At 41.2% G+C, this 16654-nt stretch overlaps 1 protein-coding gene across 1 annotated transcript in view; it reads right to left on the minus strand.

The window, feature by feature from the left end:
• The window catches only part of LOC119659572 (GATA zinc finger domain-containing protein 14), a 30459-nt gene extending 18015 nt beyond the window's left edge, over positions 1-12444 (minus strand). The window contains exon 1 of the mRNA XM_038067726.1: positions 10197-12444. Within this exon, the coding sequence (XP_037923654.1) occupies positions 10197-10230 (34 nt within the window). The 5' untranslated portion in view covers positions 10231-12444. The remainder of the gene's footprint in view (positions 1-10196) is intronic.
• Between the last annotated feature and the right edge of the window lie 4210 nt (positions 12445-16654).

Consider the following 16654-nt stretch of genomic DNA (forward strand, 5'->3'; position numbering starts at 1 on the left):
AGCTATAAATTTCCGAACTTGAGTTCAAAAATAAGAGGACCGGTACTGCTGACAAGTGGGTTGAACAACAAACCTTAAAAGAAGGAGCAACAGACACATTCTACCACAGCTAACTAAGAATAACCGATCTTAAGAGGTCTTCGCAAAAACAACAACAGCGGAGATTCAACAGTAAATTCATGACGGATGGTACTGTTACCAGAGATATGGAACAACATGAATCCAATCGGCTCCTAATGGACATTGAATATCTCGCTGGCAGTGCATTGTACCAGGAGAGGATTGACAGGGTCAGTTCACCCAGTATCGAGTTTTCACAGAGGAGAAAAGTAAGAAAAGAGGAGCTATCTTATCTGCAGTGGGAAGAATAACACAAAGAAGCAATCCGCTTTATACTTCTCATTAATTGAAAGTACTGAGGGACATTAGAAAAGGCGGAATATAAAGGGGGAGGAAAACATCGATGTACTACTGCAGAAGTCCTAGATTGGAGGCCTGATGATGAAATATTTCTTGATGATAGCAGAGCAGACGGTCAGTTTGAACTTTTATGTTCCAAATGATTGTATGTGCATAAGGTGCCAAAACAACGCTTTTTAAGGGTTTGTGTACAGAATTAAAAATTAAAATCGTCTGCCTGTCTGTCACAAGCATTTTTCTCGGAAGCGGTTACAGCGATTGACACTAAATTTGGCGGAAAGCTTGAAACTGTGAACGCTCACACATACAGTGAGTTACATTATTCTACGTCGAATTTGAGAGGGAGTCCCCATTCATGCAAAAGGGGGGTGCACATTTTTATTCATCAAACATAGTCGTCAAATGAAAGGTCTCGGTTAGTACTTTCGGAAGCTGGTCTTAGTTTTGACATTTGGGGGTGGTGTAGGGCTCAAAAGTGATCATTTCTTTCACGGACCCATTCTCAGAAATAACCAACCCGAAAAATCTAAAAAAAAATCAAGGGGCTGCCACTATATGGTGCCTAGTCTCCGAAATACCCTCTACACCGATATTTATTCAAATAAAGTTGGTAGTAGTATATTACGATAATTTTTAGTAAGTTCATCCTAGAATCGCGAAATGTAGCAAAGTAGGCTATAGCATAGAGCATGATCTTACCAAGTTTAGTGGAAATCGCACTATTACTAACGAAATTTAATCGGTCGAATTTGTTGCTCCTACGCAAATCCAAGACTTTAAATGTTAGTATCTTTTCTCAAGTGAGTTCTGTCAATTTTCTTCTGCACCATTCTTACTAAAGAGAAAAGATACTGTTGGTGAGCGTGGTAGCAATTACCGATAAGAACAGCAAATGCGCGACAAATCGGTAATTCCAATTTAAGTAGCCACGAATACCTATGTGTGGAATTTAATTGTAAAGATATCGGAGAGTCTGTCAGAGTACCGATCGCGCAAATAGGGGAAGGGCACAATTATAAGCAGAGGCCCTTGTTAGATTCAGAATTAAGAAACAAACTTAAGAAGGTCTCATATAAATGCTTTCTGTGTATGCAATCAATTGCATGATAATAATATGCCTAGACAGATAATAAAATCTTTCCACCAGACATTCAAAGTCACGCACAATGATTAATGACTACTTATGCCTCATCATTGCGCTACTAGAGCATCTTGAATCTTGAAATTGTGAAGATGCTACACCGCATACAATTATTTCTCGCGTAAAATCCGATAAACGGCCTAGTTCAATTCCCCTAAAAAATAACAATTTGTTTGTTTCGTTACTCGATAAATACGGGTATGTAGATTTTAATCGCTAATTGCATACTATTTACTTTACATTAGGAGGTCGGAACGAAGGTGTCTGTAACTAATGGCTACACTTAGTGATTTCAAAAACTGCGATTGAACCCCTCCGGCCGAGCAATATCCATGAAAATACCGAAACAGGTAAGTACACCTTATTACATCAATTGTGGAATCATCTGCATCAGGTACGGCTAGTGATGGCCTGTCTTTCGGAAAAGCAATCTTTTAATAATTGCACAGACAAGCACTGTCAGAGCGCCTTTTCGAGTTGCATAATTCCGAATTCCGACATGATCGCAGTGTGGCTTGTTATGTTATTTTGCATGTACCGCCAAGGTCTGCCTTTTCTAATCAAAGATGGCTGGTCACAGCGGCGCATCTTCACCTGGCTACCACGCCGTCAAAATGGCTACAAGAGAAGTAACAGTTTGATACATCTCAAAATCATATCTGCCATGTTTCTTTATAAGAATGACTAAAACCTTAGTTATTCCAATAAATACTCATTATGTAATTATGGGCCTTCTTCTCGTTTGATACTTGAACATATTTCAAACTTTAATAGCTCAGGCCTGTAACCGGCCCGAATTTATAATCATAATTGCATACAGTTAAATAGATACATGGGATCATAAACATAAAACTTGATTCATGTCAGTTTCCCGGAGTTTTATATATGAATTGTGTAGTATTGCATGCTCAGTGCTTTAGGACTATTATTAAGTAATATTCGCTTAAACAGGTTGTCACGTTTAGCAATGTTTTGTGAAGAAGAAAGTTTTCGGATTTCAAGCGTTTGAGTTGACATATTAGGATCTTCTTACTAATTAGTTGTCTCTTTTGTAATTATGCAATGTCATCTTACAATTGCATGACCTAAGCTAAGGAATAGGTTTCGTCTGCTTTGAGAAAGTCTTATGGAGATAATTTTCTTAATTTTTACTTTAAACCAACTTTTATTCTCCCAATTAAGATAATGTTTTGCGTAGAGTTTGAATATCTCTAAGAGGGTTGGCATATGAAAGGATACCAGAATGCTTGAAAGTATTGCAATTCCTTTGCAAGTTTTTCAGAATTGTTCTAGATGCTTCAGATTAAAGGATATTTACATGAAGCTGGTCGAGAACCCTATTTAAATCAACCAACGCAAATATTGGATAATATCAATGCTAAGAGGTAGGATAATCCAGTCGGATGTGGGAGGCAACCACTTGACCAGAGCTGTGAATAGAGGCACTCTCCAGAGTAGCGTCATCTCTTCCGGGCTCTGGTTAATAGTGAGGGACGAAATTTTCCGAATATAGGGTGAAGGTGGTGGCGTATGCCGACTTGGTGATATTAATTTCAGGGACACATTAAATATGTTGTAGCGTGAAGTGCCGCCAGACTATGTGAGTCCGGATCGTAGACATCGAAGCCCTACGTCCACAGTAACATCCTAGAGGAAGTACCCTCAGAAATCAGGACATTCACGTGGAATATGCCACACGCAAGTTGAATCTCACGAGAAATTTTGCTGTGGGCTTTCCAACTAAAGCCGAGTGGAAGATGTTTTCCCATCGTTAGAGAGCTAGCTTGGAACCGTTTGTCATATTATTCAGGCTACTCCCGGAACTCTCCTGCCTTGCGGAGCCTTCAAATCAGGGAATTCCTTTCACCAACGGGAGGGAGGAGGTAAAAGGCCCATCACACTTTTTTTTCTTATGGAAGGTGGGATGGGGTTCGTCAGTAGCTCTATTTAAACACACGGGATTTCTCCCTAAGGAGGGTGTCGTCCCGAACTCAGATGGCAGCGATACCTGATACGTCAGAGTGCCATGAAATTGGGTCCTTGTTTCGGTACTGCTCATTGATGAACACAAAATTAGCTTTGGTCTCCGCAATGAACTGCGCTAGTAACTCGTTAGCGGTTGCACTCCGGTGTATATTGATTTGTAGGATGGGAATCAAATCTAGCTTTTTCCAGCGCTGCTCGTAAGAGTGGACACCGCCCCGAGCTCGCAGTGTGCGCAACGTTCTCATCAGCCGCGCCACGGTCCCTGTATAGGACGCAGTTTTCCTTTTCGTTGCAGGTGTTTGCTTTATGGCCTGTTTGATGGCAATTGCGGTATGTTGCCCTTCTGTCATACGCGATAGGTTGCGGACGTGTCCCCATAATCTAAACATCCCTAACATTTGGATGGGGTGGCTTGGATTCGTATCCTACACACTTCCCAACCAATTTTGATTTTCCCGCTGTTTAGAAACTTCATCCCATATTGCTCGGCAACTTTCACCACAGCGAGTTGTTAGCCTCGGGAGTTCGTAGAGGTGATACCCATCGGGACATTAGTTACCTCCGGACATTCGCGTTTGATGACTCTTCTACCTCGTTCTTTTCTGTGAGGCAGTCAAGGTTTCGGATTTCCAGAGAACACATGGATTCCAGGCTGGAAACTAAAACTTTCTCTCCCAGAAGCCCTTTGACTGCTTCACAGAACGTAACTTTATTTGTTGTCCTCCGCGCTAGTTCGACTAGAACCCTTCGTTTTACGGATGGGAGAGATTTCTGCTCCGCTATTTTCGGGTTTGATCTTGCAACGGATTTCACTGAGGACTTCCGCAAAAGTCTAGTCCTCCTTCGTCTCCTCACCTTTTCTTTTGGTGCTGCATCATAATTAAGCAGAGGTTTTTCTGGTGACGCGGTTTGTTGTTGTCTCTTGTCTCTCTTCGCCTTCTTCTTTTGTGCCCTGGAGAGTACCTGAGTGAAGTCTCCTTCAGATGTCCCTTCCTTCTTTCGTTTTTTTCTTAGTTTACTCTGCAATGGACTGCCTGCGATCCGTTTGGTATTCGTAGTGTCCTCATCGAGAGGCTACGGACTATGCCACACACAAGCTGAACTTCACAAGACTTTCCAACCAGGGTAGAGTAGAAGACCAGCGGCGTGTTGAAAGGTTATAACACAGTATTCTTCACCGACGGATCAAAGATGGTCTGTAAAGTTGGTGCGGGAGTTTTCTCGAATACATATCGTATATCCGAGTCTTACGGTTTCCCAGGTTTCGCCAGTGTAGTCTAATTGGAAATATTGGCGATAGTGGAAGCCTGTCGACAGCTGGGTCATGATCCGAGCTCCAAGCGTAACATATCAATTCTGACCGACAGCCAAACGGCCATGAAGGCTTTATACTCAGCGACGACATCCTCCAGGTTGGTGGAGCAGTGTAGAAATGCCCTGAATAGTTTGGGTGGCACGCTCAAGGTGATCTTTCTCTGGGTTCTCGGTCATAGGAACAGAGAGGGGAATGAGGGAGCTGACGGTCTGGCCAGGTGGGATTCTGCTCTTGGCAGTCCTACGGTGGGGACAGTCTGTCTCCTGCTGGCAACTGCTAAGGGTGGAATCTACTAGCACTACATAGTAGCCGCGGACTTTAGATGACGAATGCTCACCAGCTGCGTCAAGTCAAGGAGGATGTGGCTCGCCTATAACAAAACCCGATCACGAGAGCTCTTGAACCAGATGCGTGCAAATGAATACAATACGGCGGTCTGGACGGGTCACTGGCACATGGGGAACCGCCAGGCTCGGCATACCCCACAATTTGCATTGTCGAAACTACGGGGAAGAGTTGGAAACTGATTGCCCAGCTTCAGCTAGAGTTAGGCTACGGACACTGGGTAAACCATTCTTTCAGGACTTCAGAGAGATGTCAGGTTGTAGGGGGAGAGAGCTGCTTTCCTTCGTGAATTCTACGGGCTAGTTTTGAAGATCTGAGCTGGTTGGACTCTGCCTTCTTGCTCTCATAACAGCAGTCACGGTCTTACCTACCTAGTTTTCCGGATCAGCAATAAGTAATTCTCGGTAATGCTTTCTCTGATACTAATGCTGCGAAATAATTGCGATTTACTTCCACTTCTTCATGGTGCTACTTCCCTTATTGGTTATTACCCTACTACAATTGGAGGGTTCGGGAAACGAAAGGCACTACAATACTCGCTATTTCATACTACGAGAGATGTGGATGATATATTCCATGAATATAAAAATGATTTTGAGGTATAAAGAAAATTATTGGGGAGGTCGACAAGTATCCGAACTTTGGAGAATATGAAGAGGCCATTCTATCATATCGGCATAGTGTACCTAATTTCGATGGAAGCAAATTGTTTCAGTATATGTGGGATAGTTTGGGTTAACCATAATGTCCTCATCATGCCCTCTTCAATTATTATCTTCTTCTTTGGCTCAATAAAAAGATATTTTGATTGAGATAACAAAAATTGACACCTCATAAAAAATACCCCCTTCCACTTCAATCTTACAAGGGAATAAGGAGTAAGAGAGCTAATCCAAATGCTGGTTTTTCTCTTAGTGTGATTTCAGCATATGCGGTGGGTAATGTATATATTATTATACTTCTGTTGATATTACTGAGGGAAGTGTGTCACCCCTATGACCGATCAATCCATGCTGTAGTCTTGAATCCAATTGATGTTCCGATCTTCATCCTCTTTGGGCTTAGTTCTGTTTTTTATGTCCTATGAATTAAAGAAAGTTGTTTTATACTCAGGCATGGGAGTCCAGTTTTCCGGTCCTTCCGCTCAGTGATAATATTTTGCTAGTTTTAGGGTCGTATGTCATAACGACGGGCAAGTACGAATTGTATTTGATATGCTATCTGGGATTTTTATTCATTGGGATTAATACGTTTCCTAGGTCTCATCAGTTGCGTTGCAACCCTCATTGTGGATAGACCGGTACGCTGTTTTGTAAGCATTTTGGACAGTGAGATATTAGTGAAATACACTATTGACTCCTCTGGCTCAAATTATTATCGTGATTTCATAACTTAACCCCAAATATTTGAATACGATATCTGCGTCCAAGCTTGTGACATGTGTCCTATCTATTCAGACAGGCTCCGACACAATTGACCCCAATTTCCATGATACCAGATAACCTCCGGTGAGGCTTCGAGGCAAGAGCCACTTCAGATGAGCCCCTTGCAGACTCGGGTCTGATCGCCGGACTTATATAGCTTTTTTTGGCTAGCCCTACTTCTTCAAAAAATTCTTTCCTGGTTACTGTCAAAATCACGCCTTTGGCCTTCGGTATTTTTCACTTCTTTTGAGGGAGAAATTGCGATTGAGAGATTGTCGCCGAAGTTTTGAATTCATTTCATTTTATTTCAATCGCTGATTTGGTTTATTTGCCTTTTCATTGTAATTAATACTTCTAAACGTTCTCCCAGCTTGATTTTTCCAATTTTTTAAAACTCTCCCTTTATTCCAATTTTTCAAACTTGAAAAGAACTGGTTCATTATCCCGCTTTTCCCTACATAAATTGTTAGATGTGTACGAATACTGGAGACATGCAACTACACTAAACGAATAGGAGCATGTTTCTATTCTGGAAAAGAAATTATGACTTATGACAGGAGTGATTGATGCTATTAAAACACGGATGCAACATTGAGGACAGAACTCCGGAACTCAAAGTACAATTGGTTTGACGAGGAGTGCCAAGAAATGATTGCCAAGAAAAACTAAGGAAGCTCAATATGATGACTTTCAGCAAATAACGAATAGGATGCTGAGCAAAAAGGCAGTATCGATTACAAGACGCTGTACCAAGTTGTGTTTTAGTTGGCATCTTAGCAACGGCCTAAGACAATAAGATGCTCTATCATGTGTCCTCTTGAACCTGGCTCGGGAAAAAGTGATCCGTGATGCTGAGGTAAATGCAAGGGGCACCATCCTCTTTAAGTCTACCTAACTACTGGCCTTTGCTGACGATATCGACATCATGGGAAGAACGACCCGAGACGTACAAACTGCCTTCATCCAGATCGAGTAGGTGGCGCGACATTTTGGGCTGCACATCAATGAAGGCAAGACGAAATATATGGTGGCAATGTCAACACCAAAAACGAAAGAACGGACAACATCAAATCACACTGGGCAAACGAAAACAAGAAAGATAGGAGACTACCACTTTGAGACCGTTGATAGTATCACCTATCTAGGGTAGAAAACCGACAACAGCTACGATGATGAAATTCTCGCACGGTTGTTGGCTGTCAACAGAGCCTATTTCGCTCGCTACAATATAAGACAACAATGTTGCCGGGCTTCATGTTATCCTCGGAGACTTCGGTTCTTAACAAGAAAAATTGCAAATTCTTGGCCGCGTTCTGGCCATCTATGTATATGAGGATGGACGATTCCGTAGCCTACATAACGACGAAATCTATGAACGATACGATGACCGTCAGGTCAGGTCATCCGGATCAATAGGTTAAGGTGAGCGGGTCACTTAATCCGTATGGATGAGGATGATCCAGCTCGGAAAGTCTATAAGGGCAATATCTATGGTAGAAAAAGAAGACGGTGCAGATCCTGCCTAAGATGGAGTGATGACGTAGGTTAGGATGCCAGACATCTTTTATTGATATTGAATTGGTGTACCTCGGCGCAAAACCGGGATGTCTTGAGCTCCTAGACCGGACACCGGTTGTTGCGCCATTGATGATGATGATAACAAGGCAAAAATGGGAGTGCACCCCAAAAACAGCACGCTGGATATTCATATATTCCAATCAGGGGCTGGACTGAAAAGTATGTAGTCCCCACACCACCTCTTTTTTCATTCAAATTTCTATTTCGGGCAACAAAACTCAGGACCCAGGGAGAATCGCTCCTTTCCATCCGCCTCTCATCGGGCTTGACTTGAATAGTAAGGCTAATGACATACATTAATGATTACCTACGGGGCGGTAATCTGGGCAGACGGAACCAAACTTGGCACAAGAGTAAGGGTTACACCAACTTCAAAGAATGCCTGTATGTGCATCATTGAAGCGATGAGATCATGCCCAATGACATTTCTTCAGGTCCTTCCGGGATTGGCTTCTTTTCACTCCCGCATGCAGATGAAGTAAAGAAGGACAATTTTTAGAATCATCAGGGATATCAGCGAGGCGTAGAGCTGCTTAAATCATTCTTTATATGCAGTATCCCGAATTCCTGATACCGAGGGATTAACAATGAAAAGAAATACGAAACACTAAGGAGTACAGGGCAGAATCACAGAGCGTGGCAGTGACCTATGGCTTAAACCAGTAATTGATTATTCGGTACACTGACGGATCTCCACAGCAGAGAGAGAATGTACAGGAGGTCGTTGGTCCAATATATTCCAGGCGGAAATATAGGCCATAAACAGGTATGCCTTCAAAGGAATTATAGAGGCAGAATATTGTATTTTCAGTTGAGAGCCAGGCGACTATCAAGACACTTAAGTCTAACCAGATTAACTCGAAACTGGTAGGGGAACTGAATAGGCTTGTCCCATATAATAAAATAAGGACACTCTGGGCTCTAGGCCATATTGAGTTAGAAGGCAATAAGGCAGCGGACGAGCTACCCTAAAATGAAGCAAAAACATCGTCTTACAGATCAGCGCTCTTCAGTTGAATCGGGAATGGGTTCATGATCATGACAATATGGAAGGAACTTACCAGAAGCAGAACAGCCCAGGGTACTCATGAGAAGATATAAAGCAAAGATCTCGCAGAATTATTTAAAACTCGCCAAAAAAGCCCTAAGATCATAGTGGAAATACTCATGGGTCACTGACTCTAAACTACCACTTGGGGACATTTTCGGACACCCTGGAAATTCTGCTCAAAAAGATCTCAACAACTTTTACTGGAAAAAGAGTGAGTTCTTCTGATTTTAAGGCTCTTGCAATCTTTTCCAGTGATTTATTACGGGTAACTGGCCACTTGTGATTACTCAAGCGCATAGTGGTCAGTAAGTTGTTAATTTTCAAGACTAATAGACACGTAAACTACCTGTTTTATGAAGCCTTTACAAAGTATTTGCAAGATCATGCAGATACTGGCTTTTCTCATTGAAAACATTCAACTGAGTCCATCCATTCGACTAACTACATTCTATAATTCTCTTTCGCAAGATGAATGAAAATCTGAAGTATGCACTTGTACGGTAACGCCTACATACCCTATTTGTAATGCAAACGTGTAGAAATAGTTTTTTGATTATTCAATTTATCTTGTTATGGCTAATAGCCGCGTAATGCTTAAGTCTTTTACACTTTATGTAATGGAATTAAAAATTCCTTCGTATTTTAAACATCTTCAGGCTGGAGATGAAATGTGGCGCAATTGAAGGAGTCAGCTCAAGCGTTTTGCTTAAGAATGCGGGATATGGTTTTCCAGTTAAAATTTTAAATTTTGTTAAAATATTTACAGAATAATAGGAAGCTGGGAGAAATTGTCTCCAAATATCTATATTCCCTGAAAGATTTATTTTGCTGATGTTATATTGAAGTTTAATTAAAAATTTGTTTGATAATTTCGAGTTACTCGCTTAAGTCTTTCGTTTTTTTGAGGGTTCCTTACAAGTTTGTTTGAGCACTTACCGAGTGGTATCAGAACAAGTTGTATAATCCTCATGTTGAAGTTCTTCGAGTTTATTCTCTCATCTATTTATAATTTGTTGATAATTGTTTCACTACACTGTGATAGTCACAAAACACACTTTCATGTACACTTTATGTCAATTTTTATTAAATATCTTGAACAGTAGATATCAAATAGAATTTTTATTATTCTTGCTTTTTACCAGTATCCAAATCAATGCAGAGATGACTCAATACGCGAACACACTGCATACTCAATCATTAGATGAAACTATACGACCAAGAAGTACCAAGTCTTTCCACACTGTGAATATCTTAAAATAATTGCAGATGTTTTCTTACTACGAGGATGACTACACTTAGCCGGGGTCGAATTACAAATGAAATGAAAACGAAAGGGAGACCTAAGGTTGTTGTTTACTGTTCATCGTGCTGTAGTCAGAGCCAAGCTAACGCCAATGAAGATTCCGCCAACAATTCAACTATCTGAAGACCATCCAACTACTTCGGTTAGAGCTTCACTCTAAGAGATTGTTGGTATGATATGTGGATGTTGGGAAGTTGGATGGGGTCATCTTTAAGACACGACGTCACGACATTAGCTTAAGGCATTTGCACATAGAATGCAGAATAAGTTTTACTGGTTGCTTGGTAATCGATCGATGCAGTATAAGCTTGTTAGATGGTAAGTGGAGGCGACTTTTGGTATATTGGTTAGATGGGATGGATGGGTTTGGAACGATTTACAGCATCCTTGGTTTGAAAGGAGCGTTCGTTTTAAGTGAAGTAGATTCTTTTGCTGAGCCGTGCCTCAAATCATTACTCTTGTATTCGTAGAATAAGGAAAAGTCGTTGATTTTTCAATTGATAAGGTTTCTGTGCTTGTGCATATTTTTGAAACGATCAATCTATGGGGACATTTTCAGTGTCTTCGCTTTGCATAGGCAGCATCCCTCTTGACTTTGGTTTGAAGTTAACAAGTTCTTGAATCAGATTATCAGAATGAGTTGGGCAATAGGATAAACGACCTTCTCAACTGACCGTTCATAAACTCATTTTCAATGTACATATTCTAATTTTGAATGGCTTTTCATCAGCATCTTTTTTCGTCACTTGGTACCCACTTCTAAGATGTCTTTAAGTAAGAAAACACCTTCAGGGGAAATATGCAATGAAGCGCTGCCGCGATAGATGGTAAGAGAAAATCACAGACATAAAAAAAACCAAAAGACCTTTTTAGCCTTTGTGGGAGTGTGGGAACGTGATAGACATGTAGCGGATGAAATTTTAAAATCATGCAAAGGAAAATGCCAAAGAATCGAGATTTCAAATACCCTCCATACAATACAGCTCCGTACTGTACACTAAAGTGGATAGTACTGCATCATAGGACAGGGAAAAATAGTTGTAAGTAGTACGCGATGTTGAAGGTGTTTCGGCGGCATCCGTAATCATTTGCAAAAAGGCAAGACAACTACAAGAGGGTTAGAGAAGTATTTAGTTATATATTAGATAGACTAGAGGTCGATCGCGCGAAATGCAAACATTTTCTCAGTAAAGTTGCCTGTGTACATGCCTACTTATTATTCCTTTGCTGTATTTGACTTATGGGCAAAACTTGAAGATTACGTTATCGTTAAAAGAAAAAGAAGACGAGTCAAGATGGTTTCGTAATAGATGCAGAAGACACTGGATGCTACTGAAGACTACTGCCTTCGGTGTTTTAATTGAAAGCAGGAAAAAAATGCATTTTTTATTGGATTGCATATTGAATTTATTGTATTTTCAGTTCTTATGACTTATCTGCGAAATCGAGGTGGAAAAATCTAGGAGAATTTATTGCATTCAGGAATTTATCTTTTGAGAGTGTACAATGGGATTTGTAGTACCACATATGAAAGTTGGAAATGTTTTCTAATGGATTTCTTACCCACTTTACAGCGTGTTATAGATTCCACTCAAATCGTCTTGCATTCCATGATTATTGCCAAATATCTATCAAGAATGAAACTTTACATTGTTGAGCTAATGCGGAAAAAGTTTGGGGTTAATGATCAAAGTGATTATAGTTTTTTGGTAAATTTGGGCGCCCTTGATCTAAAGTTTACTTTTTTAGAGTTTTTGATTGACTTTGTAGCGATATTTGTTTACTATATGTGTTGAGTTCAATAAATGATGTTGTCAATATGTATTAAAAGGTGCAGATATAAGTATCTTTTGAAGGATGACTCGAAAAACTTCATCGTAGTTTAGAGTCTTAAACCAAAAATAAGCTCAGTAATAATTTTCAGTGGCATTGGAAGCGCATTTTTGATGAACCCCGAAAGTAATTTTATTAGCCTACTCTACGCTTTTTCTGGTATTTAATTTCATAAAATAATTTTTGATGTTTTCATAATATTTTTTTTCAAAAGTATCTAATATTTTGAAATTGCTGCAACATGTTTCCAATATCTTCCGGTATTTGCTTTATTTCTGTTGCATGATTAATGTTAATTTATTTGTGATAATTAGATAGGCTTTGGTATTTTAGTTACTGATTTGATGAGGATGTTTCGAAGTGACTATGCTGAGGCCGAATAAATGTGAAAGTTCTAGCTATTTTTTAGGGGTTTCTTAACGTTTTCGAATGCATTCGAGGTGGGTTAGGGAATGATTCCTTGGGAGTTGTGTTTAGTTAATGTAATTGAAATACTACAATTCCAAGCTCCGCGTTCATGGAGCTTGTGGGTACCAATATCTCATGTGCACCGCATAGGCTTCAGCCATATTGGGTTGTGGCTCTTTTCTCCCATTAAATATTAGAGTCATCGTGGTTCGGAAATGGTTACGAAGAAAATAATTTTTCTGCTCCAGGGACGAGTACATTTACAAGGAAAACTTTGTGGAACTTATAATCATGGACTTGGGGATGCAGAAAATACATATCCAGGTTAATTGCTATCGAAACCTCGCCGATACCTGGTTGCCTCAGTGAGTATGTTTGACCTTGTCGTGCTACGGGGGGCTATGGCACGGTGGATCTCCTAACCCCAATACTCGTGGAAAACAAATGATTAAATGTATGAAAACAAAGAAAACAACCAATCAAGGAGAACCCCGTACCGCACACAAGCTGGTCAACCAGGCGCGGGCACATCTCCGAAATTTTGAGAGCCAGGTGATTACACCCAAGGAGATAGAAGTTGGGATCTTTATCGGAGCCAAGAAAGCGGGAAGCAGCGGAGATTAGCCTGCATGAGGGGAATACTCCCAAAAAACCCAAACCTGAATACAAGAGGGGTAAAATGTGAGTAGGTCAGGGGTGAAGGCAGGAATCGAGAAGCCCACCATAAGCTCTGATAATGCGGTCAAGGTCATTCGACTGGCCATACTGTCAAAAACGTTTCTCGAGCAAATACTCATTCGTGAGAAGCAGGAAACTATCGAAGACCTTATCGTCAGGCAGATGTGTAAGGAATAGACTGCGAAACTAGCGTTCATCGGGATACGCTTTCGACCAGGTCACATACTGGTGGACTGCGTCATGTAGGATATTGCAGAGTGGCTTAGGATCATAGTTCCTCAATTGCCAGGCTGGGAAGCAGTAAAACTTTCGACATGTGCGGGGGATCATATACCAGGAGTACACATGGTGACAGTGTTTCTTCCGAAACCCACAACAATAGAGACGGAAGATCTCATGGGCCTCCAATCGCTCAGAATGAGGATCTCCATACGCGATTATGGAGAGTCTGGAGCGAGGTGGAGGGCAAGGGTAGTCTCCTCACGATTGGGGGGATGATAGATTCTGGAAGGCAGTCAAAGGTCGGAGGTGCCATATCAACTATAGATTTGGCAACACACCTGTGCACGTGTACAGGGAAATGCCGAGGAAAGACACTTTGGAGGAGACATCGGGTGGAAAATTTGCCGAGGTCACTGAAGGGATCTCGGAGGCCATAGAGGTGGAAAGGACTGGATCAATGAAGGAAGTAGACTTTCTGTCCAGTGAAGAACAGAAGCCGGATGATCTAGACCTAGATCTTCTAGGGTTTAGGGTGGACAGCGACGTGCAGGAAAACGCCATGTCGGACAAGGAGGGTGATACTTCGACAGTGGAGAAGAGCTGCAATAAAGAAGCTAATGGGCAGGACTAAGATAGCTCAGATAAACTTGCAAGGGCAAGTTCTAAGAAGAACATTAGAAAAGTGGTGGCTCAGTAGCTCTGGGTATATCGGGGACAGATTCGCGGATGGAATCTGCAAATAATTTGGGAGTGCTTTTACGAAAAACCAAGAGTTTAGATAATTCTTAAACGTAATCTAAAATATGTATGTCTTTCAGAGTTCCTGACCTTTTGCCTATCCAACACTTACTGGAAGCCGGGAAGAGCAGTCGAGAGGCAGTCGTTGCATCGGGCAGTTTCCTAGGAGACGACATACGAGTCTCACCGGAGCTAGTTGTTGAACTAGCAAAGAACTGTGAGAAGATGGCGTTACCACTTCTTCTCCGCTGTGATGCCAACGCCCATCATGAAGTCTAAGGAAGCAGCGACACCGATCGAAGAGGTGAGTACCTTCTTCAATTTATTCTTATCAATAAAATAGAAATATATAGCATTGGGAACACTCACACTTATGACCAGCGCTAGGCAAGAGATACTAGACATAACTCTAGGAAATACTCTGATGAATGGGCTAGTCACTAATTGGAGGCTGTCGGATGAACCCTCTATGTCTGGTCACAGAATAAATAGATTCCACATTGAGGGAAATGCCGAAATAAAGAGAATAATAAGAAATCCCAGGAGAATGGATTGGGATTCCTGTGCAACGCACCTGAGCAACAACCTTCAAAGGGGCGGTGACATCAGGAGCGAACTCGAAAGTGAAACAGTGTTGGAAAACCTCAACAAAGTTGTCATTGACACATATGAGGTCAGCTAATTGGCTTAAACAGTTAAGTTGTAGTTCTACCTTGTTAGGTAAAGCCACATATCACTTTGAGCGTCCGGACAGAACTAGACATTGTGCTTCAGTGAGTGTTAACATACCAGAAAATTTTTCGTCTAGTGAAAACTTTTCCTTTCCACTAACTTCAAACATGTTAGCCACTTGAAAAAATTAATTAATCATGGCCTGCTCCACCACGGAGAACACCGATGGTGGCCACTGTCAATCGAATTAAGAACATTTGAAATAAATTTCGAATGTTAACCCCGCTGCGTCACAAAGTCATCAAGGGATGTATCCTAATGGAATATGAAACTAGCCAGAATGAGAAGAGAGGTCTGAAAACTCTTCCACCGGGCAAAATAAATCGGAGACTGGCAGAGGTACAGATTGGCTTCAAAGAACAATCAATGAAAATTTTCGGGCACTGTCTGATTAAGAAGGAGGGCGAATATGATATGACCTTTAACAGCAAACCTTTCCTCGCTCTCAATTTGTGCACTGAATGACCTGAAAAAAGTCCTAAGTTCCATACAGTTTAGGGTTAAAATGACCAGCAGTTGGTATGTACTGGGATCATAGAGTACATATCAGTTAAAAGAGACTCAACAGCGCGTTAGATACCAGTAAGGCTTGGTGTTGGCAGGAGTCAGTCGACGATGTAGTTGGGGATCTATATAGACTTGGTTATAAACTGGTCACCTAATAAACTGGGTTCCTGCGGAAATTCTGTTCATTTGATGCTGAATACATTGGTCGCAACTTACGGCCATAATTCTTTGAGCATGCCATCCTGGTTGATGCTAATAGCGTGAAAGTTGCCGAGGATTACCTACTTTTTAACATAAAAGGCATCAGGTCTCGACGGTATCCCTGCAAAGGTACACAAACTGTTTTTTCACAATTGACTGGACCTGCTGCTCGGCGCATTTAACGCTTGCCTTAAGGAGGAGAGTAGTAGAACTCGCGCACTTCAGCAACGAAAAAGGAGACCCAGGGATCTAATTTCCATGCCCACCCCATTGTACGCCTGACAGCACTTGAAAAGTGTTCCAGGATTACATTCACGCAATACGTGCGCCCGGATTTTTTCCCGAGGTAGTTTAGTTTTAAAGCAGGGAGAACCGCAATGGATGCTGTCATGAAGGTAGTGAATGCCATTCATCGAGCTAAGACTTTCATTTTGATTAGTAGTGCTCGCCGTGAAGCTTGATGTTAGAAATGCCCTCAATTCTGATGATGTTCGAATATGTTAGACATACTAGAAAATTGTCGTCACTTTTAGGAATCATTGTAATTTCTGAAATATTCCAACCCTTGGAGTAATAGGCGAGGTTTAGTTTCTGCAGAATTTTGTTCGTGCAATCAGATCATGCCCTAGAACTTTCTTTCAGATCAAGTATATATCTTTAATGAATTGAGTTAGAAGCTTCTCACCTCTTGGATTGGGTTCGTTACTGTCCCAATAAATATGTTGAGCATTCGCATCGCGATTTTGCATACGCTACCAGATTCCTTAATTCT

This window comes from Hermetia illucens, chromosome 6, assembly GCF_905115235.1.
Source record: "Hermetia illucens chromosome 6, iHerIll2.2.curated.20191125, whole genome shotgun sequence".
Lineage (NCBI taxonomy): Eukaryota > Metazoa > Arthropoda > Insecta > Diptera > Stratiomyidae > Hermetia > Hermetia illucens.